This window comes from Homarus americanus, unplaced genomic scaffold, assembly GCF_018991925.1.
Source record: "Homarus americanus isolate GMGI-L3 unplaced genomic scaffold, GMGI_Hamer_2.0 scaffold46973, whole genome shotgun sequence".
Lineage (NCBI taxonomy): Eukaryota > Metazoa > Arthropoda > Malacostraca > Decapoda > Nephropidae > Homarus > Homarus americanus.
In genome coordinates this window covers 584,933-610,783 of record NW_024735516.1, presented here as the reverse complement: position 1 = coordinate 610,783, position 25,851 = coordinate 584,933, and the positions used below count along the sequence as shown (strand labels likewise).

At 46.3% G+C, this 25,851-nt stretch overlaps 1 protein-coding gene across 6 annotated transcripts in view; it reads left to right on the top strand.

Annotated features, from left to right (window-relative positions):
- The window catches only part of LOC121871254 (phospholipid-transporting ATPase ID-like), a 179,389-nt gene that overhangs the window by 62,698 nt on the left and 90,840 nt on the right, over positions 1–25,851 (top strand). For 3 of the 6 annotated variants that reach the window (XM_042373464.1, XM_042373462.1, XM_042373461.1), the window contains exon 1: positions 23,491–24,204. The exons of the other annotated variants lie outside the window; for them this stretch is intronic. In XM_042373464.1, the coding sequence (XP_042229398.1) occupies positions 23,871–24,204 (334 nt within the window). In that variant the 5' untranslated portion in view covers positions 23,491–23,870. Of the gene's footprint in view, positions 1–23,490; positions 24,205–25,851 lie in introns of those variants that run through there. 6 annotated transcript variants of the gene reach the window in all.

The window sequence follows — 25,851 nt, the reverse complement described above, 5'->3', positions numbered from 1 at the left end:
TGGGTGTATAGTGTTGTTGGTGGGTGTATAGTGTTGTTGGAGTGGTGTATGGTGTTGTTGAGTGGGTGTATAGTGTTGTTGTTGGTGGGTGTATAGTGTTGTTGAGTGGGTGTATAGTGTTGTTGGGTGGGTGTATTGTGTTGTTGGTGGGTGTATAGTGTTGTTGGTGGGTGTATAGTGTTGTTTGAGTGGGTGTATAGTGTTGTTGGTGGGTGTATAGTGTTGTTGAGTGGGTGTATGTGTTGTTGGTGGGTGTATAGTGTTGTTGGGTGGGTGTGAAGTGTTGTTGAGTGGGTGTATAGTGTTGTTGGTGGGTGTATAGTGTTGTTGAGTGGGTGTATAGTGTTGTTGAGTGGGTGTATAGTGTTGTTGGGTGGGTGTATAGTGTTGTTGGTGGGTGTATAGTGTTGTTGGGTGGGTGTATGGTGTTGTTGGGTGGGTGTATAGTGTTGTTGGAGTGGGTGTATAGTGTTGTTGTTGGAGTGGGTGTATAGTGTTGTTGGTGGGTGTATAGTGTTGTTGGAGTGGGTGTATAGTGTTGTTGGTGGGTGTATAGTGTTGTTGGGTGGGTGTATAGTGTTGTTGAGTGGGTGTATAGTGTTGTTGGAGTGGGTGTATAGTGTTGTTGGAGTGGGTGTATAGTGTTGTTGTTGGAGTGGGTGTATATAGTGTTGTTGGTGGGTGTATAGTGTTGTTGGTGGGTGTATAGTGTTTGTGGGTTATAGTGTTGTTGGTGGGTTTGTTTGTTGGTGGGTGTATAGTGTTGTTGGTGGGTGTATAGTGTTGTTGGGTGGGTGTATAGTGTTGTTGGAGTGGGTGTATAGTGTTGTTGGAGTGGGTGTATAGTGTTTGTTGGGTGGGTGTATGTGTTGTTGGGTAGTTATAGTGTTGTTGGTGGGTGTATGGTGTTGTTGGTGGGTGTATAGTGTTGTTGGTGGGTGTATAGTGTTGTTGGTGGGTGTATAGTGTTGAGTGGGTGTATAGTGTTGTTGGTGGGTGTATAGTGTTGTTGGTGGGTGTATAGTGTTGTTGGTGGGTGTATAGTGTTTTGTTGAGTGGTATATAGTGTTTAATTGGGTGTATAGTGTTGTTGGTGGGTGTATAGTGTTGTTGAGTGGGTGTATAGTGTTGTTGGTGGGTGTTGGTGTTTGTTGAGTGGGTGTATAGTGTTGTTGGTGGGTGTATAGTGTTGTTGAGTGGTGTATAGTGTTGTTGGGTGGTGGGTGTATAGTGTTGTTGAGTGGGTGTATAGTGTTGTTGAGTGGGTGTATAGTGTTGTTGAGTGGGTGTATAGTGTTGTTGAGTGGGTGTAGGTTGTGTGGGGTTGCTGATGTGGGTGCATAGTGTTGGGGGGGGTGGTGTTGGGGGGGTTTGGGTGGGTGGTGGAGTGGGTGTATAGTGTTGCTGGAGGGTGCATAGTGTTGGAGTGGGTGTAGTGTTGCTGGAGGGGGTGTGCGTAAGGATGTGGGCAGTGTTGCGGGGTGGTGGGAGTGGGTGTATAGTGTTGTTGATGGTGCATAGTGGTTGCTGGAGTGGGTGCATAGTGTTGTTGAGCGGGGCGTAAGGTTGCTGGAGCGGGTGCATAGCGTTGCTGAGTGGGTATAGTGCTGTCGAGTGGGTGATAGCGTTGCTGGAGTGGGTGTATAGTGCTGGTTGAGTGGGTGCATAGTGTGTTGCTGGAGTGGGCGTATAGGTTGCTGGAGGCGCATAAAGTGGTCAGTTGGAGCGGGTGCATAGTGCTTGCTGAGTGGGGTGTATAGTGTTGCTGGGTGGCGCACAGTGCTGGTTGAGTGGGGTAAGTGTTGCTGGAGTGGGGTGCACAGTGTCGTTGGAGCGGGGCGCATGCGTTGTTGAGCGGGCGCATATGTGTCTGTTTGAGTGGGTCGTATAGTGCTTGCTGGAGTGGGTGTACAGTGCTCGTGGAGTGGGGCGTATAGTGTCATTGGAGTGGGTGTATGCGCTTGCTCGAGTGGGGTGCAGCGTTGCCGAGTGGGCGCATGTGTTGTCGAGCGTGGGTGCACAGTGCTTGCCGTGAGTGGGCGCATAGTGCCGCTGGAGGGGCGCATTGCGTCGCTGGAGTGGGCATAGTGTTGCGGGAGTGGGGTGCATAGGGGTTGCTGGAGTGGCGTATAGGTTGCTGGAGCGGGGCGTATAGTGCTGCTGATGGGGTGCATAGTGTTGCTGGAGTGGGCGTATAGTGTCGTTGAGTGGGTGCATAGTGTTGCTGGAGTGGGGCGTACAGTGCGCTGCGAGTGGGCGCATAGTGTCAGGTTGAGGCGCATAGTGTTCAGTTGAGTGGGCGCATAGCGTCGTGGAGTGGGTGTGCATAGTGTCATGGAGTGGGTGCATAGTGTTGGTTGAGCGGGTGCATAGTGTTGCTGAGGGGTGTAGTGTTGTTGAGTGGGTGCATGCGGTTGGTTGAGTGGGTGTATAGTGTTGCTGGAGTGGGTGTATAGTGTTGCTGAGTGGGTGCATAGTGCTGTTGAGTGGGTGCATAGTGCTGCCGAGTGGGTGTGATAGTGCTGCTGGAGTGGGTAGTGGTTGCCGAGTGGGTGTATAGTGTTGCTGGAGTGGGGCGTATAGTGTTGCTGAGTGGGTGTAGTGTTGCTGAGTGGGCGCATGGTGTTGCTGGAGTGGGTGCATAGTGTTGCTGGAGGGTGTATAGTGTTGCTGATGGGTGATAAGTGTGTTGAGTGGGTGCATAGTGTTGCTGGTGGGTGTACAGTGTTGCTGGAGTGGGTGCAGTGTCGTTGAGTGGGCGCATAGTGTCATTGAGGCGTTGCGTTTGGATAGGGCGTATAGTGTTTGCTGAGCGGGGCGCATAGTGTTGTTGAGTGGGTGCATAGTGTTGCTGGAGTGGGTGTATAGTGTTGTTGAGTGGGTGCATAGAGGTTGCTGGAGTGGGTGTATAGTGTTGCTGGAGTGGTGCATAGTGTTGTTGAGTGGGTGTATAGTGTTGCTGGAGTGGGTGTATAGTGTTGCTGGAGTGGGTGTATAGTGTTGCTGAGTGGGTGTATAGGGTTGTTGAGTGGGTGTATAGTGTTGAGGGGTATAGTGTTGTTGGAGTGGGTGTATAGTGTTGTTGAGGGTGGGAGGGTGGTTGGAGAAGGTGGAGGGCGGAATGACCGAGGGACGGAGGTGATCGATGCAGAACGTAGAAGATTCTCATCACTTATAATTGGTTTCTAGTTATATAAGTCATTTTTTGTAGTTCTTATAAGTACTTTTAGTTGGTCTTTTACTGTTTACTATATAATTACTTTTAAGGGGGGTTTAATTAATTGATAAATGAGATATAAGTGCGATGAGTTAATGAAGAGATGAAGAATTTTAATTAATTTTTTATGTTGTTTTGATATTGTTGTTGTTCTCAAATGTTCTTGTTTTGTTTTGTTTGTTTGCTTCGAGGTGGATGTATGTATGTGTGATTTTGTGGTGAACGTACCTTTGTTTGGTTTCGTACTTGTTTTGGGGGATTGCTGTACTGTTGTATGTGTTTTTGTTTTGTGGGTGTTATTGTAACGTTGTTTGTGTATTATTTTAATATGTGACCGTAACACAGGTTCTTGGTCACTGCCTCTGCTGTTGTGTGGAGATGTTGGAAATTGTCGATGATTTTATTCTGTTCTGTCTTGCATGATAAATACATGGTGATTGGATATTGACTCTCTCTCTCTGATTTAAGCTAACAATGCATTGTCGAAGAGAGAGAGAGAGAGAGAGATACCATGGGTAGTCTCCAAAATAGTTAAGTCTTTATTAGCCTGTTTTTCTTGAACTGCTAACCATGCAAACAATGTGTGAAAAAATATATATATGCATATCCTTCTAAATTGTTCATCTTCATCGTGTGGTAGATAATGAGTCAAATTTCAAGAAAAGGTCCCACGTTTGTTCATGGTTACTTTTGGATAATTTATAAGTTGTTTGATTTTTAGAATTTAAATACGTGAGGGAGCGTTGAAAATAGAAGGGAAAATTGAAATGTTGTGATAATATACGGCATTTATACCACGAATTAATGATATTAGGTAAAGATAAGAAATAAATATGGGAGCAAAAGTCGTTTAGATTCGAGAAAAGATTAACGTAACCTGAGGTAAATCGCTCAGATAGGTTAATTATATTAGGTTAGGGTCATATAGATAATTTTAGGTTAGGTCAGGAAGGTTAGGTTAGGAATATAGGTTAGGCTTGGTTTGGTTTGGTATGATAGGTTTGGTAGGTTAGGTTTGCTATTTTTAAAAGAGATTCTTGGTTTAGTTAATTAAAAATAATGTTGATGTGGCCCTATGATATTTTTATATTTAATGTCTGCGTTTTTAGTATTTCATCCTTTTGCATCGTATTCGAAGAGTTAAAATATCGGTACTCATGATTAGTCTGTTTACTCAACGGGTTAAAACTTTGTAAATGATACCAATTGGCTCATTGTAAACAGTTATGAATTGGTGTGGTGGAAGAGGTCGGAATGTAAATATTAAATAAACACAAATAAACACTTAATCTAAAACTGAATCAATTTCAACTATAACTGAAATTTAACATCAAAATAAATTATATTCGCCTAACCTAACCTGGAACAATATATCACAGCACTTCACGGTTCAGACAACATGTGGTTGGATTCATCATATTGTAGTGTCATAGCCTCGTGTTTACCTTTTGTGTTCATGGGCGACCAGCACGCGAGTCTTGGTAGTTGGAGAGAATTTGTAATTTATTTATTTATTTATTTATTTACTGTATTTTTTTTGACTTCTGGGACACAAACTGTAGAAAATAAGGTTGTTATGTCACTGAATTTGAATATAATAGAGGAAAATATGAGACGAGATGTTTATGACACACGCATGCACGCAACACGCACGCAAACCCACGCAAAACCCACACACACACAGCTCGCTAGTTGAGTGTGACACGGCAACAGAATGTGATGGTGTTGACGATGGTGGTGGTGGCGGTGATGGTGTTGACGATGGTGGTGGCGGTGATGGTGTTGACGGTGGGCGGTGATGGTGTTGGTGTGGTGGTGGTGGTGGTGTTGTGATGGAGGTGGTGGCGGTGATGGTGTTGACGATGGTGGTGGTGTTGACGATGGTGGCGGTGTTGACGATGGTGGCGGTGTTGACGATGGTGGTGGTGTTGACGATGGTGGTGGTGTTGACGATGGTGGCGGTGTTGACGATGGTGGTGTTGGTGTTGACGATGGTGGTGGCGTTGAAGATGGCGATGCGTTGATGGTGGTGGTGCTGGTGATGGTGTTAGTGGCGGTATTGACGATGGTGGTGGTGATGGTGGCGTTTACGATGGTGATGATGGTGATGGCGGTGTTGACTATGGTCGTTCTGGTTATCGTGTTGATGATGGTGATGGCAGTGGGTTTGGGAAGGTGCAGGGGGGTGGTTTTGGGGGAGGGGGAGGCAGGCAAGGCGGGTTGAGGGACATGCATGCAGTAGCCAGGGTGCCGCGGGTGTGAGTGGAGTAGCACTACAGGCACAGGTGAGCATACACCCTGGCGACACACAACATCGGCGTGCAGTGTGGTGGGGGCAGACGGTGACCTGCGTGTGTGAGCATTACTCCAGGTGTGTTGCGTTCACCGTGGTAATACCTGCGTGTGAGGTTGTGTATAGCGGTACATCTCCTCTTGCTGCAACTCTATGATGTACACAGTTGCGCTGATTTAATGAACATGTACAGTTGTTTCTGGGTGCTAACACTTGTGATGTGCAGTTGTACTTTGATGTAATGAATATGTTTCATTCACTTCTTGCCATCTCAGAATGAAGTGGTTGTATACATTAGCTATTTATATATGTTTATTTTATTTATTTATTCATTTATTTATTTATTTATTTATTTATTTATTTATTTTTTTGGAGAGAGAGAGAGAGTATACTACAGTGTACAGTTTCCTCGTGCTAGAAGTGTTCTGGTAGTCATGATGATGTAGTGTGGTTCAATGTGCACCCCATACTCAGCCTGTGAGCTAAAAAATAATTACAGAGCAGAGGTCACAAGGGTGTTTATGAGCCCGGTGGTCAGGTTATTGTGGCGTTGAATGTTATAGTATTTCCAGTACATTGTTTGTTTAGTTCAGTACATCGGAGTTTACTAAGCTACTGGTGTAGGTGCGAAGTGTGGATACAAATTTAATGTGTCCGCTATCTTGCCATCAGAGATAAAGTGCTGTGCCGTTGCATGCACAGTGTGCTTGGACCTGTCCCAAAAATATTTTATTTTTTCACAGTCTAAGACGTAGTATTGGAGTGTGTGGCTATATGTCTGGTCACACACTTTACATTTAGTCTTGTTCATGTTTGTTTGAGGGATATACTACCAGAGGGACTTATATCCTAACCTTAGTGTAGCAGTTACATCATCTTGTTACTTGCTCCATATACTGTACATGTTTTACTATACTTCTCATCATGGTAGACAATGGATTGACTTGTATCTGTTTGCACTTGTCTGTTGCCTCAAATTCATCAACAAGTTTCTTCCTGATTACATTTTTAGGGTTCTGTTTGGCAGACCGAAATTGTATTTAATGGTGTCTTTTGTTAGATGTGAGTTAAGTAAGACATCAACTCATATCATGTTTACTGAGGCCTATGTGAGGGAGGATCGACAGCAGCTTGATCCTGATACCCTTGCAATAAGACATGCACGTTTGTGTCTGGTTTCAGAGACAAAGATATAACAACCTGAGTTGAAGTTATCAATAACAAGTAGTGAGAATAAGGAGTCAGTGATGATGAGACTGTCAGTGGCAGTGTCTTCAACAAGTTTAGGGCTGTGAGTATGTCAGTGGAGTGTGGTGATCATGATGGTGTAGTGTGATGTGATGAGCGTGGTGTGGTGATCATGATGGTGTGATGTGATGAGCATGGTGTGGTGATCATGATGGTGTGGTGTGATGTGATGAGCATGGTGTGGTGATCATGATGGTGTGATGTGATGAGCATGGTGTGGTGATCATGATGGTGTAGTGTGATGAGCAGTATAGTGTGGTGATTGTCGATGGTGTGTGTTTGTGCTCACACACACGCTTAACCTGACCTAACCTAACTGGTGTTGATAGCGTGTAAACTCGTGTTCTGTCACGGGTCCAGGAGGCATTTATCTCTCTCTCTCAATGAACCTGTTGACGGTCACGACACCTCCAGTCCTCAGGGGTCCCTCCAGTCCTCAGGGTCCCCTCAGGTCTCAGGGGTCCCCTCAGTCTCCCGGGGTCCCCTCCAGTCCTCAGGGTCCCCTCCAGTCCTCAGGGTACCCTCCAGTCCTCCAGTGGTCCCCTCCAGTCCTCAGGGTTCCCCTCAGTCCTCAGTGGTCCCTCCAGTCCTCGGGGTCCCCCTCCAGTCCTTAGTGGTCCCCTCCAGTCCTCAGGGGTCCCCTCCAGTCTCAGGGGTCCCCTCCAGTCCTCAGTGGTCCCCCTCCAGTCCTCAGTGGTCCCCTCAGTCCTCAGTGGTCCCTCCAGTCCTCAGTGGTCCCCTCCAGTCCTCAGGGTCCTCCAGTCCTCACGCATCAGTAAGGGGTGGGCGACATCATTCTCGTGTGGTTGTGGTCAGTGATATAAAAGACACTATTTTAACTTAAGGTTTAATGAGGTTGTGTTATTGACAGTTACCCATTAATTACTTCCTTCAGGCCAAACACTAATAATGTGATGGTCCTACAAACCCGTAATTATAACTTTGTGTTCCGCTACCGGTGAAGGTTGGTACCTGTGTCACTCACTGGTCGAGGGTGTGGATGTGTACCTGTGTCACTCACTGGTCGAGGGTGTGGATGTGTACCTGTGTCTCACTGGTTGAGGGTGTGGATGTGTACTTGTGTCTCACTGGTTGAGGGTGTGGATGTGCCTGTGTCAGTCACTGGTGAGTGTGGATGTGTACCTGTGTCACTCACTGGTCGAGGGTGTGGATGTGTACCTGTGTCACTCACTGGTCGAGGGGTGTGGATGTGTACCTGTGTCCAGTCACTGGTCGAGGGTGTGGATGTGCTTGTGTCTCACATGGTTGAGGGTGTGGATGTGTACCTGTGCAGTCACTGGTCGAGGTGTGGATGTGTACTTGTGTCTCACTGGTTGAGGGTGTGGATGTGTACCTGTGTCAGTCACTGGTCGGGGGTGTGGATGTGTACCTGTGCACCTCCTGGTCGAGGGGTGTGGATGTATACCTGTTTAGTCACTGGTCAGGGGGTGTGGATGTGTGCCTGTGTCAATCACTGGTGAGGGGGTGTGGATGTGTACCTGTGTCACTCACTGGTCAGAGGGTGTGGATGTGTGCCTGTGTCAGTCACTGGTCGAGGGTGTGGATGTGTACCTGTGTCAAGTCACTGGTCGAGGGGTGTGGATGTGTACCTGTGTCACTCACTGGTCGAGGTGTGGATGTGTACCTGTGTCAGTCACTGGTCGAGGGTGTGGATGTGTACCTGTGTCAATCACTGGGTCGAGGGTGGATGTGTACCTGTGTCAATCACTGGTCAGAGGTGTGGATGTGTACCTGTGTCCTCACTGGTCGAGGGTGTGGATGTGTACCTGTGTCAGTCACTGGTCGAGGGTGTGGATAAGTGTTAGGTGCACGCTACTGGGGCTTAGTACTTCCTTTGATGTGGACATTATAATGATGCGTCTATTAGTAGTAGTAGTATAATAATAATATTGATGATAATATAACTTATTATTATTATTATTAGTAGTAGTAGTAGTAGTAGTAATAGTAGTAGTGAGAATAGTATAATTGTATAATAATAATAATAATATAACATTAGTAGTAGTAGTAGTAGTAGTAGTGTTTTCTCGTCGCTTTCATTTGCTACTACTACTTTCTACCAATACTAATAATTAATAGGTAATGATAATTAAATTCTGATACAAAGGTTGGTGATAATCTTTATTCCAGTTCGTGTTGAAGTGTTATCATACAGTACACCATCATTATTCGGTTCGTGTTCATGTTATTCTTAATCACGGTGAGTCGTGGTAATCTGGCATTCACGTGTCAGCTATTAGTTACTTCGGGCCACACACACACACACACACACACTAATCTTAGACGAATTATGTCATAAAGTCTAATTACAGAAGTAAAGTATTTGTCAAGTTGACGTTCTTATAATTTATAGAATCCTTGAAGGCAATTTTTGTTGACGTTCGTATAGTATGAATCCGGATTTGAAGGATAATCTTGTTGACGTCTCTCTCTCTCTCTCTCTCTCCTCTCTCTCTTTCATAATGTCATACAGTGTGTAGAAATATACAACAATAGTACAAATAGACGAGTTCAGTGTTGAGAGAGAGACCCGTATAGGCATGATTGAAATATAAGGACTTCCTGTTTCGCTTCAGGTTGTTCAGTCAAGTGGGACCTGGGTATATGTTGTTAAGGTAGTTCACTCCTCTACTCAACACCCTCCTCCACCAATACTCCTCCATCTTCCCTCCATCATACTCCCTCCATCATACTCCCTCCATCATACTCCCTCCATATACTCCCTCCATCATACTCCTCCATCATACTCCTCCATCATACTCCCTCCATCATACTCCCCCATCATACTCCCCCATCATGCTCCATCATACACCAGCATATTCCCTCCATCATACTCCACCATACTCATCATATTCCTTCCATCATACTCTCCTCCACTTCCTCCTCCATCGCACTCCATCCTCCTCCCCATCATACTCCCCATCATCTCCTCCATCATACTCCCCCATCATACTCCCTCCATCATACTCCTCCATCACCTCCCTCCATCATGCTCCCTCCATCATACTCCCTCCATCATACTCCCTCCATCCTACTCCCCACACATCCTACTCTCCATCATACTCCTTCCATCATACTCCCTCCATCATACTCCCTCCATTATTCGCCCCTCACCATACATTCATACTTTGCACCATATATATATATATATATATATATATATATATATATATATATATATATATATATATATATATATATATATATATATATATATATACATCATACATAAATACATACATCCACTCCTCCCATGTATATAGTACTTAACACATACATTCATACGACACCCCACACACTGTACAGTGTACACCCTCCCATATAATATATATACCTAACATGCATACACACACACACACCCACACACACACACATACACACACACACACACACACCACACACACACACACACACACACACACACACACACACACATACACCCACACACCCACACACATACACCACACACACACAACACACACCCACCACACACACACACACACATACACACACACACACACACCACACACACACACACACACACACCACACACACACACACACACACACACCACACACACACACACACCCCACACACACCTCTTCACCATACGTATAGTAGCAGCACTTTGTAGTCCATGAACACACTAGCGTCATTCACATTGAGGTCCCCCCCCCTTGTCACCTGGGGTCTGGGCAGTCACTCGATTATTGACATTATCGTGTGTGGGTTAATGTACCTGTCAGTATGGTCCTGTCACCTCTGTTTGTTCATTGTTGTACCTCTAGAAGTGCACTTGACATTTTGCTCTGCGCCCTTTAAGTGTACCTGTACATGTTGTAATAATAATTGTGTTCCTCGTCACCTCAGTCCACAGGTGTATAAATCCCAGTAATTTATTTATTTATTTATATTTTTTTCGTAAAGTCTTGGGAATGTTAATACAAGGTTGCACACACACACACACACACACACACACACACACACACACACACACACACACACACAGAAGCATTTATTAATTCTCCTTCAATTAAATTGCCGCCTTGGAAGAGCGCGTGATAGATAAGTAGTTTACGATAATGATGTGTGTGTGCGTGTGTGTGTGTTGATTTTAATGGTTGGTTAACATACTTCACCCGGGAGAAGGACATAACGATATGTCTTTTGTCTGTCTGTGTTTGGTTGGTGTGTCTGAGCGGTGTAAACCTGATCAGTGAGACGAACAATAGCTGAAACTAGCTGTGTAATCAGTTATTGTTTTATTGTACAGTTGTATTTAATACTGTAGGTGGTTCGATCCCCGGCACTCGGTTCACCAGCTGTAAATGGTAACTTTAGTTTTTTGGGGAAGTGAATGCGGTCGACAGCAGTACCGTCCATACTGCCTGGGATTAGTTCCTTTTTCACTTTATGATATATCTTTCTCACTCTGTTGTCATTACCATTAGTTCCATGATGTACCTATGGAAGTGTGAGCTCAGGTCAACATAAATTATCACCAGTATTGCATCTGTGTCATCTTGCTATGGGTGTTGGCGGTGGTGTGGTGGTGGGGTGCATCAGGTAGGGCGTGGGACCAGGTGGGTGGGGGGTGCAGCAGGTGGGGGTGGGGATACAGCAAGTGGGGGGTGGGGGTTGCGCAAGGAGTAGGGTGGGTGCTGCAGGTAGGGGTGTGGTCTGAATAATTCATCATTTCCAAGGATTGGGGCAGAGTTGTGTTAGCCTTTGTGGATAACATATTGATTATCTACAGCCAAGCTCAGTCTTAACACGTTTTGGTGCCGATATTAACTCAATTTTTTATTCATTTTTTGAAACTTGTGTTTGTTTAAATTGTTTGGATTTATAAACGTTGTTTCTAAGTTGTGGGTTTGTTTATATTTAAAATTGTGGCTGGTAATACATTCGACTGTCTTTACTTCCAACTATAAACTCAAGGTCTATAGAGGGCAGGGTCGCAGTTTGGGTCAGGTGTGGGTGCCCCGAGCGTGCGAGAACCAGTAGCCCTCAAGATAAGCGGCACTGTGTCACTTCGGACCGCACACTACTACGTCGTGGATATATATTAGTTTGTTGAGTTACGTTAGGTTAGTTATCTTGTTTGTTTGATTGTGCAAATGTCGACCAAACAACGGGTAGGAGGACGTCACACACGGGCCTCCCTGCCTCCGCCACACTGATGACTGGATGTACTGTACTGTACTGTATGTGTGTGTGTGCGTATAATAATAATAATAATAGTATGTATATAATAATAATAATAATAATATATATATATAACTGTTTTTATTGAGGATCAAAGCAGACAACAGGCGGAACATATTCAGTTACATAATTGGGGAATGGGTCATGATTGACAAATAGTATGCAGGTAACATAAGTGATACAAATATGATATATAATTACAAGTGGGAGGGTTATTCAGCATATTAACAGTGCAATTTAACTAAGATTGGCTGGTAGTGAACACGCTTCAAATACAAGTTGTTGATAATTTTTACAATGGTTGGGACTGGGCTGTTATTATAGCGACCATATGTGACTGGCTGTGGTGTCGAACAGCAATTCGCGGACGAGGATCTCGGTGAAAGTAGGGAGTGGTGTGGATGATAAGTTTCTCTTGCAGTGGAGGCTTGGTGATGATCAGAAGGAAGGCAGAGAGGGTCAGTGTGTTGAGCGCTGCTTGATATGTGGAGTAGGGAGAATAATCTGCGCCTTTCAATTTTTCTAGTTGTTTCCGTTGTGTAGCATTTAGGAGGAAGACTAGGTAGGGAGGCATAAGTGAGCTTGGGAATATGAATGTTGAGTAAGCACTGAGGAGCCCTGGCGCAGGGAACTCGAGGGACTTCAGACGATGGAGGAGGTGGGACAAGGTCAGGGAGAGGGTTGGTGTTTATAACCTTGGTCTTGGTATGGTTGATGGTGACATGGTTGTTGGTGGCCCAGTTTTGGAACTTTAAATCCTGGAGGCGGTGTAGTCAGGGAGCCGAGTTGTTCACACTGATCCCAAAAGGTTTGATTAATAGTGTAAGTTCATTAATATGTTATAAAGGTTAGTTCATATTCTTAACTAATCTTAGTGACTGAGATAGTTAGTGTTGTGTTGGTGCAGGGTCCACCCGTGTTGGTGTACTGGCCACTTGCGATGGTGTTTCAGGTTACATTGAAACCTCTATTTAACGGACTATTATGGAGAGAAAAATTCTGTTATATCAAGGGTTCGTTAGATATGAAACCTCTATCAGATAGTGATAGTGTATTAATGTCTCAGGTGAACACTACTGAAGGTCTGCTGGCGTGTGGAACAATAAAATTATTCATGATCTACCAAGAGCTGTAGCTCGCTGGGTTATGTGGATGTTATCGGGCGAACAAACTGCGAATCGCGTGCGTACCTGCCACCAAAGAAGCATCGACTTCGCCGGAGAGCCACACTTTCTGGATTTTGTTTTGACCCAAGAGGAGTCGTGACTTCAGCACTACGACCCTGAAACAGTCCCAAAACTCAATGTAAACGAGAGTCACAACCAGGGAAGCACAGAGTGGCTGATGCTTAAGCTTTATATTAAAATAATAATCGTTTATGACCCTGTTGAGGCGACACAGACCCCCTTACTTACCTACTGGATATTACTATTCCTATACAGTGACTCCTCCATATAACGGACTTTCTTTTATATAGTTCATTAGTACGGATTTTCACGTCAGTTTGAGTTCTCGTTCCTGGCTTGTTGAGACTGTAGGACTCTTCCCTCTTCACCTTCAAGGCCCTCATGGCTTTTATGCCCCTAACAAGAACTCTCATTGGTGACAAAGGTTGATATGACTGTTGTGTGTTTATATAATGAGTGTGTTTATATAATGAGTGTGTTTATATGAGTGTGTTTATATAATGAGTGTGTTTATATGAGTGTTTATATAATGAGTGTGTTTATATAATGAGTGTGTTTATATAATGAGTGTTTATATAATGAGTGTGTTTATATAATGAGTGTGTTTATATAATGAGTGTGTTTATATAATGAGTGCGTTATTGTCTGCCTTAAACCTAGGAAATGTAAAGAACCCATCCTCCCTCTACTATTATATGTCAACAACACCTCCTCCTCCTCCTATGTGGACAACTCGCCCTCCCAATGTTAACCAGAAGTACTGTACATGTTGGTGACGTCACTACACAGCTGGGTCACCTGTGTTATGTGTTGCTGTTGACCTCGGATGTGTGTGTGTGTGTGTGTGTGTTTCGGTGTCTTTTTGTGTCTCACCTTAACGTCTCACTTGGATGTCTAAAGTGTGTGTGTGTGTGTGTGTGTGTGTGTGTGTGTGTGATATTTCATTTTTTAATCATCAACATATTGAATCATTATCGACGGTAAATATTTGGTTATCATTGGTGGTTATCTTCGTGAATTACCTTAAATTATCTTGAATAGAGTGAGGTGTGTGTGTGTGTGTGTGATAATAAAAATAATAGTAATAATTGACGGTTTATTGAAAAAGTTCTGCAGACCGAAGACTGAAAATATACATTGGACATAAATGACTTATTACATACACTGGTGATTTAACAAAAGCCTTCATTAGAGAAAGGTAAAGGAACATACAGTGTGTGTGTGTTAATTGTCATTACACCCCACCACCCACACCCCGCCATCTACACCCCGCCATCTACACCCCGCCATCTACACCCCACACCCACACCCCCACTGCCTACTCCCCACCGCTCACACCCCACCCACACCCCACCACCTACACCCCACCACCCACTCCCCACCACCCACACCCTGCCACTCTACACCCCTGCCACCTACACCCCACCACCCATATTAATAATTCCCCACCACCCACAACCCACCACTTTCACCCCACTCACCCACACACCCCACCACCCACAACCCACCACTTTCACCCCACCACCCACAACCCAACACCACTCACCCCACCACCCACACACCCCACCACCCATAAATCCCACCACTTTCACCCCACCACCCACACCCCACCACCACACCCACACCCCACCACCCACACCCACACCCCACCAACACACCCACCCACACCCCACCACTTTCACCCCACCACCCACACCCCACACCCACACCTGGCCCACATCACCCACACCCCACCACCACACCCCACCACCCACACCCCACCACTCTACCCCACCTGCACCCACACCCACCACACCAACGCATACCCCACCACACCACCGCACCCCACCCACACCCCAGGCTCTCCTCCCCAATTTCACGGATCGATCAGCTGGTCCACGCTATCCCCCCTCCACCCCCACCCAGCCAGGCCCGCCCACCACCACACACAGTCTACGAGCCTCACCTCCTGTGTGTACACCCACCGCTCCTCCCACTACCTGTGCAGACCGCTCCTCCCACTACCTGTGCAGGAAGTGTCAGGCACTCTTTGACTTAAGTGCCACGGACGGTGGGTGTATAGTGGCGTATAGTGGCACGGAGAGTAATGTGTAGTACAATAGTAAGGACATAGTGTTGTGCCACGGACGGTGAGGTGTAGTGGTAGGGCTTATGTTGTAGTGTAGTGCTACGGACGGTTGGTATAGTGCCACGGGTGATGTAGTGTGTCTCACAGATGTTTGATGTAGTGTCACGGACGGTAAGCTTAATGTAACGGACGATATTTGTAGTGCCAAGGACAAAGATGATAAGGAGTGCCGTGAACGATGTTATGTTGTGTTCCGGATTATGATAATGGTGTCAAGGACGATGTTATGTACAGTAGTGTCACGGACGATGTTATGTAGTGTCACGGACGATGTTATGTAGTATCACGGACGATGTTATGTAGTATCACGGACGATGTTGTGTAGTGTCAAGGACGATGTTATGTACAGTAGTGTCACGGACGATGTTGTGTAGTGTCAAGGACGATGTTATGTACAGTAGTGTCACGGACAATGTTATGTAGTGTCACGGACGATGTTATGAACAGTAGTGTCACGGACGATGTTATGTAGTGTCACGGACGATGTTATGTAGTGTCACGGACGATGTTATGTCGTATCACGGACGATGTTATGTAGTATCACGGACGATGTTATGTAGTGTCACGGACGATGTTATATAATGTTACGGGCTATGTTACGGACGAATTTATGTAGTGTCACGGACGATTTTATGTAGTGTTACGGACGATTCAAAAACATACATTAAGTGATGATTTTGTTTTTGTCCACTGTCTTCCTTCCTCTGGTATTTATTCTTCACTTCTTCCTCTCCCTTTCTCCTCTTCCTCCTCCTCTTCTTCCTCCTCTTCTTCCTCTTCCTCCTCCTCTTCCTCTCCCTTTCTCCTCTTCCTCCTCTTCTTCCTCTTCCTCCTCCTCTTCCTCTCCCTTTCTCCTCTTCCTCCTCTTCTTTCTTACTTCTGCCTCTCGTCCCTCGTCTTCTCCTCTCCTCCTTCATCTGCCCTTATTGCCTCTCCGCCTATTCTTCCTCCTTCACCTTGCTGTCCTCCTCTTCCCCTCCTCCTCTTCCTCCTCCTCTTCCTCCTTCTCCTGCTCCATCTCTTCCTCGCCCTCTACCTCTTCCTCCTCCTCTTCATCCTCCTCCTTCTCCTCCTCTTCTTCCTCTCCCTCCTTACTGGCCAGTGTAAACAGGGCTCTAAGATTAATTGTATTACCTGTTGCCACTTAGCATCAGTCTTGAGAGAGAGAGAGAGAGAGAGAGAGAGAGAGAGAGAGAGAGAGAGAGAGAGAGAGAGAGAGAGAGAGAGAGAGAGAGAGAGAGAGAGAGAGAGAGAGAGGAGAGAGAGAGAGAGAGAGAGAGAGAGAGAGAGAGAGAGAGAGAGAGAGAGAGAGAGAGAGAGAGAGAGAGAGAGAGAGAGAGACTGTCACCACATAAATATTACATTTTTTTGTACTGTGTTGTGACTTGTGAGGTCGTTGTTACAGTACATCTCTCTCTCTCTCTCTCTCTCTCTCTCTCTCTCTCTTAATGATCCTACCATCGGAAGGATTTTTTTAACGCTTCAAGTATCCGAAAACATTTTATTCCTGTATCGGGGAACATTTTTGCAATTCAGATATTTTGTGTTTGTTGTGGTGGATAATATTTTGGTCTTGGGGGAGTGCTTTGTGTGTGTGTGTGTGTGTGTGCGTGTGCGTGTGCGAGAACGTGTTAAAGTGTTTTTTTTCTTCACTGGACAATATCCTGAGGTCCTGAAGGGAAATTGATTGTTAGCTAATAGATATTCTATTACGGTTTAGGGCGGCCCTGGGCTGCTACCCTCCACTGGCAGGTTAGGCCGACCAACACTAACACACTACTGCAGTTGTACACCTTTAAGGGATGTAAGTGTCACTCGTAGAAGCTACTCTTTAAATCAACATCATAGAATAAGAGGGAGGGACATGAATGTTTATTATTTGTCCGTCCGCCCGTCCGTCCGTCCGTCCGTCCAAAAGTCGTGTTTTCGCAATAACTTCAGTAAGGTTAAGCGGATCGACACGAAATTTGGCGGGCAAGTTCATGTCGAGAAGGTCTGAGATAAGTTCTATATAATCAACAGTTTCCAGCTTTTATTTAAACCAGAGTTATGGCGTCTGTGTGACTTAGCTGTAGACATGTAGTTAGGTTATATACTGGGGTGATAATGGACTATAACTACTACGGCCACATCACACTTGTTGATGTGAGAAAGCTGTGTCCTCCCGCCATTTATTTTCTGAATCTACACTGTAGGTTATGCGGTGACCCGGAGTGAGAAGAGGTGTCGTCAGGTGTTGGTTTGTGGGAGTCAGTCTTCCAGGTACACACAGGACACATTACTTAGGTTAATAGAGTAGAGCGAGACCGTCCATGGTGATGGTTGTGTACAGTCAAAGACAAAAGTCGTGTCGCGGTTTTGACCGAAGATTAAATATAACTCGTGAAACATTATGAGAGCCCTACCACAAGGCAGAGCGCACCAAAAGTTTTAGCCCTTCTGTATATGTTTTCACCAAATTTCACGACATGACTTTTGTCTTTGACTGTACACATAACTAAAGAATTATTAGATGGACACTCATTCTGATGTATCCGGTCCAAAATACTGACAACAAACATTATATGACGCTTTGAGATAATTTGTCGTACTTGTTGGGGTACACGGCGTTGCCCACATTTGTTGAACAAAATGGGTGCAGCTACACGGCCAGTGTCCATCTTTGGCCATAATTAAGTTGTGGCTGGGCACAGGGGGTTGGCCCGGCCCCCCCCCCCCCTCCCTCTCGTAGACGTTCGTGATAATTCTTAAGGCTGTTTACATAAACATACTAAATATCAGCTCTATCTTTAATACAGTGGCCGTGCAGAGCAAAACAATTGACAAATATGTGTGTTCGTAATAAAGGGTTCCAACCCCCTCCCCCGAAAAAAAAATTCTACGTTCATGAAGCTTCTGGAGTTTATACATTGTCGTGCCAGCAGCCACACAAAGAAACAAACAGACGCTGTGCATTATATATTTAAAAATACATACAGTTCTTACAGTAAGTATTGATGAATCTAGGTGAACACTGAGTCTTGCTAACACCTGAGCTGGTAACTCTGACGTCAGAGGCGGGTGTTATTGTGTCACTTAAAGCGGTAATGGTTGACGCCGAGCTGATATAACATAACATATTCACGGATATATTACCTCTTACGTATAAGCTGTGTTTACATGTTGACAGGTATAGTGTGCCTCTATTATGTAATGATGCCATAAGTCACCTTTAATTAATTACTCAGTCATGGATGAGTTACGCTCAAGGTGCCGGCACTAAGTCACGCTTAATTAATTACACAGTCGAGGATACATTACCTCCTAACGTATAGCCTGGCTCCTGTAGGTGCAGTCACATAACACTGGGAACACCTAACTGCTGGGCCGAGTCTCCCCGTAGGTGGCGCTGAACTGTCTTATATATGGCCTCAGTACAGTAATGTTTGTCCCTGTCTTCTACCTGTCACTGACGGTGGACTAATGGCGCTTCTGAATTATATAACCGGTGGCACTACTGGCACTCGACCCCTAAACCAGTCACAGCTGGGTTAACTAGGAGTGCCTCGAGATCGAACCAGAGGCCCTCAGTGTAGGGAGGCGAGCACTGTATTTACTCAGCCACCGCACTTTATATAGAATAGTTAAGAAACATTAAAAGAGCAGTGTTCTGGGACTCGTGTGTGTGTGTGTGTGTGTGTGTGTGTGTGTGTGTGTGTGTGTGTGTGTGTGTGCAGCACATAATTTACACCACAGGAGCATTGATCACGGTGAGCGAGACAGCATTGATTAAGGTCCAAGTTTACTTAACACATATTTTTGAAAGGTAGTTCAGAGTATTGTGTGATGGTGTACAGTGTGTCATATGGTGGTATACAGTGTCATGTGAGGGTGTACAGTGTTATGTGATGGCGTACAGTGTGTCATATGGTGGTATACAGTGTCATGTGAGGGTGTACAGTGTTATGTGATGGGGTACAGTGTGTCATATGGTGGTATATAGTGTCATGTGAGGGTGTACAGTGTTATGTGATGGCGTACAGTGTGTCATATGGTAGTGTACAGTGTGTCATATATCACAGTGACTTACATTATACAGGCACCCTCGTCAACCTGCTAACTGAGAACATTACTAATTAACTCACAGCAATAATCAGGACGGCAGGTGTGTGGTGCTCGGGCATGTGGTGTACAGTACAGTGCTCAGCTTGTCAGTGTTCAGTACAACCGGAGACTTAAGAGCAGCAGGTGTTGTGTAAAATATGTGTACTGTACTGTAACTTATGTGTGTTGTTGAGTGGTGGGTGTTGCAAGGTGTAGTGAAGTATTATTGCGGTATATATCACATTAGGTAATATAGCGAGATGTATTATTGTGGTAGGTGTTTTAGTCACCATAAACGACATATATAACGTACTGTAAAAAAAAGTGACTGGTGATATAAGACAATTTGATATAGTGAAATAATATAAATTGAAAATGTTAGACAAACTTTAAAAAAATAAATAAATAAATTGACTTGATATAATGGTAAAGTTTGGTAGGTGTTGCACGAGGTTAAGTGAACGGTAATACATTATAAAATAGTGACATTATACCGACAGACGTTCAGACATAAAAGATCTAAGATTATATAAGTATTTAGGAGTGGTTAGTGAGACTGGCTGGGAGGAGGGGTGTGATGGAGCGGTCCTGTACTGTGTTATTGTACCGTGTTACCGTATCGTGTGTTGCTGTACTGTCTTATTGTACCGTATGTTATTGTACCGTGTTACCGTATCGTGTGTTGCTGTGCTGTTTTATTGTACCGTATGTTATTGTACCGTGTTACCGTATCGTGTGTTGCTGTGCTGGTTCTTTACTGCCCTGATGGGATGGTCCCTGAGTTGGTCTTAGGGGGTATTAATACAACAGGTGGGGGGGTGCAATCTTGTCTTGTGTGGAGAGAGAGAGAGAGAGAGAGAGGAGAGAGAGAGAGAGAGAGAGAGAGAGAGAGAGAGAGAGAGAGAGAGAGAGAGAGAGAGAGAGAGAGAGAGAGAGAGAGACGCAGACGCGCGCCTCATACCTCGGCCGGGACACTTTTTAAATTACACAGTGTGTACTCAGCCAGTCTTGTATGCAGCACAGTACTGTATGTAGGTCACAGGGTCAGGACAGTGGCACTCGTGTTTGCCCTGACTCATCCCAATGTAACGAACAAAAATAATAATGGTGCTGCCTAGTTTTTTTTAGGGTCGAAAGCACAAGGGTAAAAGTTATTGTTTTGACACTTCAGCTGGTGTGTGCGTGTGCGTGCGTGCGTGCGTGCGTGCGTGCGTGCGTGTGTGTGATTCCCTTCCCCTTTGAAATTAACTCGTGAATTATGCTGATTATGTGTGGAGGGTCCCAGTTACAACCTGATACAACTTAGGTATTAATTTAGACCCACAGAAGCCCAGCACTGTGACGCTTCAACAGTATAACACTTATTAATTTTAGGAGAGCACTTAAACATTACACCCCCCCCCCCCTACTTTAGTTTATTTCTTTACCTTTTTTGATGATTAACAATCAACGTTACCTGGGGTTGGTTAGGTTAGTTTTATAGGGTGACAGGTACACGGGAGGTACACGGGGTTGAGGTACACGGGGTCGGTAAACGTGGCAAGGTACAATGTGAGGTCGGCAACGTGGCGAGGTATTAATGGGGTTGAGAAGACGTAATGGTAAACGTGGCGAGGTACACGGGGTCGGGTAAACGTGGCGAGGTACACGGGGTTGGGTACACGGGGTGAGGTACAGTCTGCAAAAAAGTATTCTGCATCCATTGGTCTGATGGCCTCTGCAACGATCACTAACTGAGGCCATGTTAGTTAGGTAAGGTTGGTATTTCTGGTTGTGTAATGCATTGTATAACGAAGTATGATGTATTTTTTTTTTATATATCGCTTATAGTTAATATAGAGAAATTAACAAGAATCACCCGCGTAAATGAGTGTTTTCAGAATTCTTGGTCCGGTGTGTCATATTGTAGTAAAGGTGCAGAAAACATTTTGTTGACTTTACACGGGGTTGGGTACACGGGGTAAGTGGCAGCTTGGTTAACAGGTCGATAAGTGAGTATCAGATATTGGTTCCTCACCTGCCTGCCTCTTCCTCCTCCTCTTCCTCTTTCCTCCTCCTTCCCCCTCTTTCCTTGTCACCCCGTCCTTTTCCTCCTCCTGATCGTCCTCTTTCCTTATCTTTCACCTCCTCCTCCTCCTCCCTTATCTCTTCCACACATCCTTCTTACCTCTTCCTTACCTTCTCCTCACCTCCTCTTCCTCCTTCTTCTCCTCTCCTACCTCTTTCCTTCCTCCTCCTTCCTTACCCCCTCCTCCTTCCTTACCCCCTCCTCCTTCCTTACCCCCCTCCTCCTTTTCCTCCCTTCATCCCCTTCCCTTCCACTCCCCAGTCCTCCTCGTTCACTATTATTATATTTACGTATTTTATATTAAGGCAAAATACACATAATCTGGATTAACTTAAATGGTAGATTAACTTGTTATAACCCGTTCCCTCCCTCCCTCCTTCCTTCCCTCCTTCCTTCCTTCCTTTCTTCCTTCTTGGTGTACACTGCAGACAAACACACGTACATCCAAACAAGTGTAGTGCGACGACCCCCACCCCCCACACACCCGACTGCTCTATCTCGCTTCGTGTTGTTGTGGGGTGAAGAGGAGGAGGAGGAGAGAGGTGGTCCCCTGGGCGACGTGTGGGAGGCAGCCCGTTGCCAGGCCTTATCTTACAGGATATCCTCTCCTTCACGGGCCCCATTCAGTCCTTTCCAAAGACTCCTTCACAGACAGCCCCCTCCGAACAGAGACAACACCACACAGACAGCCCCTTCCCACCAGCACCCCTTCCCACCAGCACCCCTTCCCACCAGCACCCCTTCCCACCAGCTCCCAATCTCCCCCGATAGCTCCTAAAACTAGTCCCTCCAGCCAACCCACCCAATTTAGCCCCCAGACACTCCTTCCAGCCAGCCATTGGTTACCCAGCAGTCACTCCAGCCACCCACCCACCCAGCCCTCAGCTTGTGTGGGGTTGGGTGTGATGTCCAACCCTCTCTCACACTTCAATATTTAATCTTGATGGAATGATGGATACTTAACGTCGCTCCTCGTATTATTATTATTATTATTATTATTATTATTATTATTATTATTATTATTATTATTATTATTATTATTATTATTATCGTAGGACTATTGAAGCACTGTCGTGACTTGGTGTGCCCGTCTTTCAACCAATCAACTGCCTTGCTATAAACTGACACTAGACCTCGGTAGCAAGCTTGGAGTGATCGTAACTCGTGGTAGCGGTGTTGGTGCGTGTCGGCAGTAACTCGTGGAGGAAGGGACTTAAGGTGTTCATAGTTGTTATACTGTATTCAGATTTTTTTTTACAGATTGCCCCGGAGGGGGCTAGTTTATTGGGCACCCCCTTACATCCTTTGCAAGGTGAAGCGCAGAAGCGTTTACAGTGCCCAACTGGGAAGCATGCTAAGTTCATGCTTGCCTTTATGACTCGTGTATTAAGGGCGTAAAAGCCTGAAGGATCATGGGTTTTGCCAGCAAGTTACATAAAGTGACAGAATGATGAGTGTGTGGGGGGAGGGGAAATTCCCGGTACATTTCATCTGTTTATAGCAAAGCATGGCAGGTCCCTAATAATGTCAAGTGCCAGGCCAGTGACTAGGAGGAGGGATATCTGGTCAGGGAGGGAAGAGGTGTTGGTAACGGCTGGGGACCTGTAGGAGGAGGTCATAGGGCAAGTGAGGATGTAGTGACGGAGGGTGTGAGAGTGGAGTTGGCCTCAAAGTTTACAAACAGTGCGGCCAGGCTCAGGGTTGCCAATGTACTCCCTAGGTACCTGTACCCTAGGCGCAGTCTCGTGTATATAATCTGTTGAGATCGAGTCAGAGATTGATACTCTTTGTAGTGGCGGTTGGAGTCACCGGTTACAGCGTCATAGTGGCATAGTGTGACGCTACCCCGTTGTTTCAGGTGTGTCCATTTTACGTCGAATGCTTCTCGTTGTGTGGCGTGTTTGCGAGATTTGAGATGATTCAGGGAGAGGGCGAGGGTGGCTTCAATATCTTCATCTAGCCAAGCCCCCTTGACCTGCTGTGTTATGGGAGGTCAAAGGTTAAGTTCAATGCTCTGATGACTTCATTTCTCCTCAGCATAAGTCGAGGACATAAACAGTTTACAATGTCCACACGAGACAGACCTTTGTCCAGACAACACCATAACCTCCCCCAGGCTGTTGTGATAGTTTGGTCACAAGGTTAAAGGTTAAGGTCACAACTTTGGGAACGGTACTCCTCGGCGCGTGTTGACACCTCGCTCGAGTGTAGTGTAGTGTAAGAGGGTGTGGCTGTGTACCACTAATGACCTGGGTGTACATGTCATACTAGTGATGGCGCGACGTGTTTGGTGTATCAGTGTGGTGGTGTAGTAAGTGTGGGTGTGGTGTAGTGGCAGTGTACCCACCCACCCACACCACCCACAGTCCACCCACCCACACACATACTCCAAGAACCGCCACAGCCGACCAGCGACCATGGCTCCCGCACCAACCATCATCGAGGACTTTGAACTTGAGGTGTTGGAGTTGGTGGAGGAGAGGAGCAAACGTGTGAGGAAACGTAGTAGTGGTGGAGGAGGCACCGTCAGCGCTCTTCGGCAGGACCACAACCGCCGCCATGGTTCCGGGGGTCTGAGGGGCAAGGTGATGGAGGGGTGGGCGGCCAAGGTGGGCGCGACGGCAGGTGCCCCTCTCACCAAGCCGCCCATGACGAAAACCACGGAGAACAACATCAAGCCTCAGAGACCCTCCTCCATCTACACCAAACTCTTCGGTCTCTTCAACGTCTCCACCACCAGTCACCAGCGTGGTAAGTCGCCCAGTACACCTTCTGCCTGCCTTACCTGTGTCTGCTGGTCCATGTTGGTCACAGTACCACCACCTTCCCTCACTCCCACCACCCTCCATCACTACCACCACCCTCTCTCACTACCAGCACCCTCCCTCACTACCACCACCCTCCCTACCACCCCTCCCTCCCTACCACCACCCCTCCCTCCCTACCCACCACCCCTCCTCACTACCACCTCCTCTTCCACCCACCTCCTCACTACCACCACCCTCCCCTCACTACCTCCTACCCTCCCTCCTACCTCCTCTCTACCCTCTACCCACCTCCTCACTACCCCTCCTCTCCCCACCACCACCCTCTCCCTACTACCCACCCTCCTCACTACCCCCTCCTGCACCCCTCCCTCCACTACCACCCCTCCCTCCCTACTACCCACCCACCCCTCCCTCACTACCCACCCCTCCCCTCCCCTACCCACCCCTCCCCTCCCTACCCACCCCTCCCCTCCCTCTACCCACCCACCCTCCCCACTCCCCACCCACCCCTCCCCTCCCTACCCCCCTCCCCTCCCTACCCCACCCCTCCCCTCCCACCCCCTCCCTCCCTACCCACCCACCCCTCCCCTCCCCTCCCCACCCACCCACCCCTCCCCTCCCCCTCCCCTCCCTACCACCACCCCTCCCCTACCCACCCACCCCTCCCCTCTCCCCACCCTCCCTCTCTACCACCACCTCCTCACTACCCACCCCTCCCTCACTACCACCACCCTCCCCTCCTACCCACCACCCCTCCCTCACTACCCACCCACCCTCCTCCTCACCCATTCTAAGTGTTCCTTCACCCACATACACTTGTTAGAGATCACCAGTGGAATTATCCCAGTAGGGTTTTACCTTCAGATTAACTACCCTAATGCTAATCTAACCTAACCTAATCCAACCTAACCTGACGTAATCCAACCTAAAATGACCTAATCCAACCTTACCTGACCTAATCCAACCTAACCTAATATTAAATTAAACTTGACCGAATCGTAAACCACCAGGTAGAGTTAGTGTGTAATCATCAGGTGAAATAAGCACTTAATTAGGGAAGTGTCTTCAAATATATACTCCCGGCTGATGCAATTAAGTTTTATATTTAATGAAGGTTCTCAGGTAACTTATAGTGGGTGTGTGTGTGTGTGTGTGTGTGTGTGTGTGTGTGTGTGTGTGTGTGTGTGTGTGTGTGTGTGTGTGTGTGTGTGTGTGTGTGTGTGTGTGAGTCAATAAAACCGATATTGAAAGGCTAGGACAACGGCCCAACTACTTGAGAACCTTACCTAACACCAGTATCTGACAACATAACACGTGTTGTCAGTATCACCATGACAACTGTCAGTATCCATGACAACACGCATTACACGTGTTGTCAGTATCACCATGACAACACAGCATAACACGTGTTGTCAGTATCACCATGACAACACAGCATAACACGTGTTGTCAGTATCACCATGACAACACAGCATTACGTGTTGTCAGTATCACCATGACAACACAGCATTACGTGTTGTCAGTATCACCATGACAACACAGCATTACACGTGTTGTCAGTATCACCATGACAACACAGCGGCCCTCATCAGCGCCATTAAGTATTCAGCATATCGACATCACCTGTAAT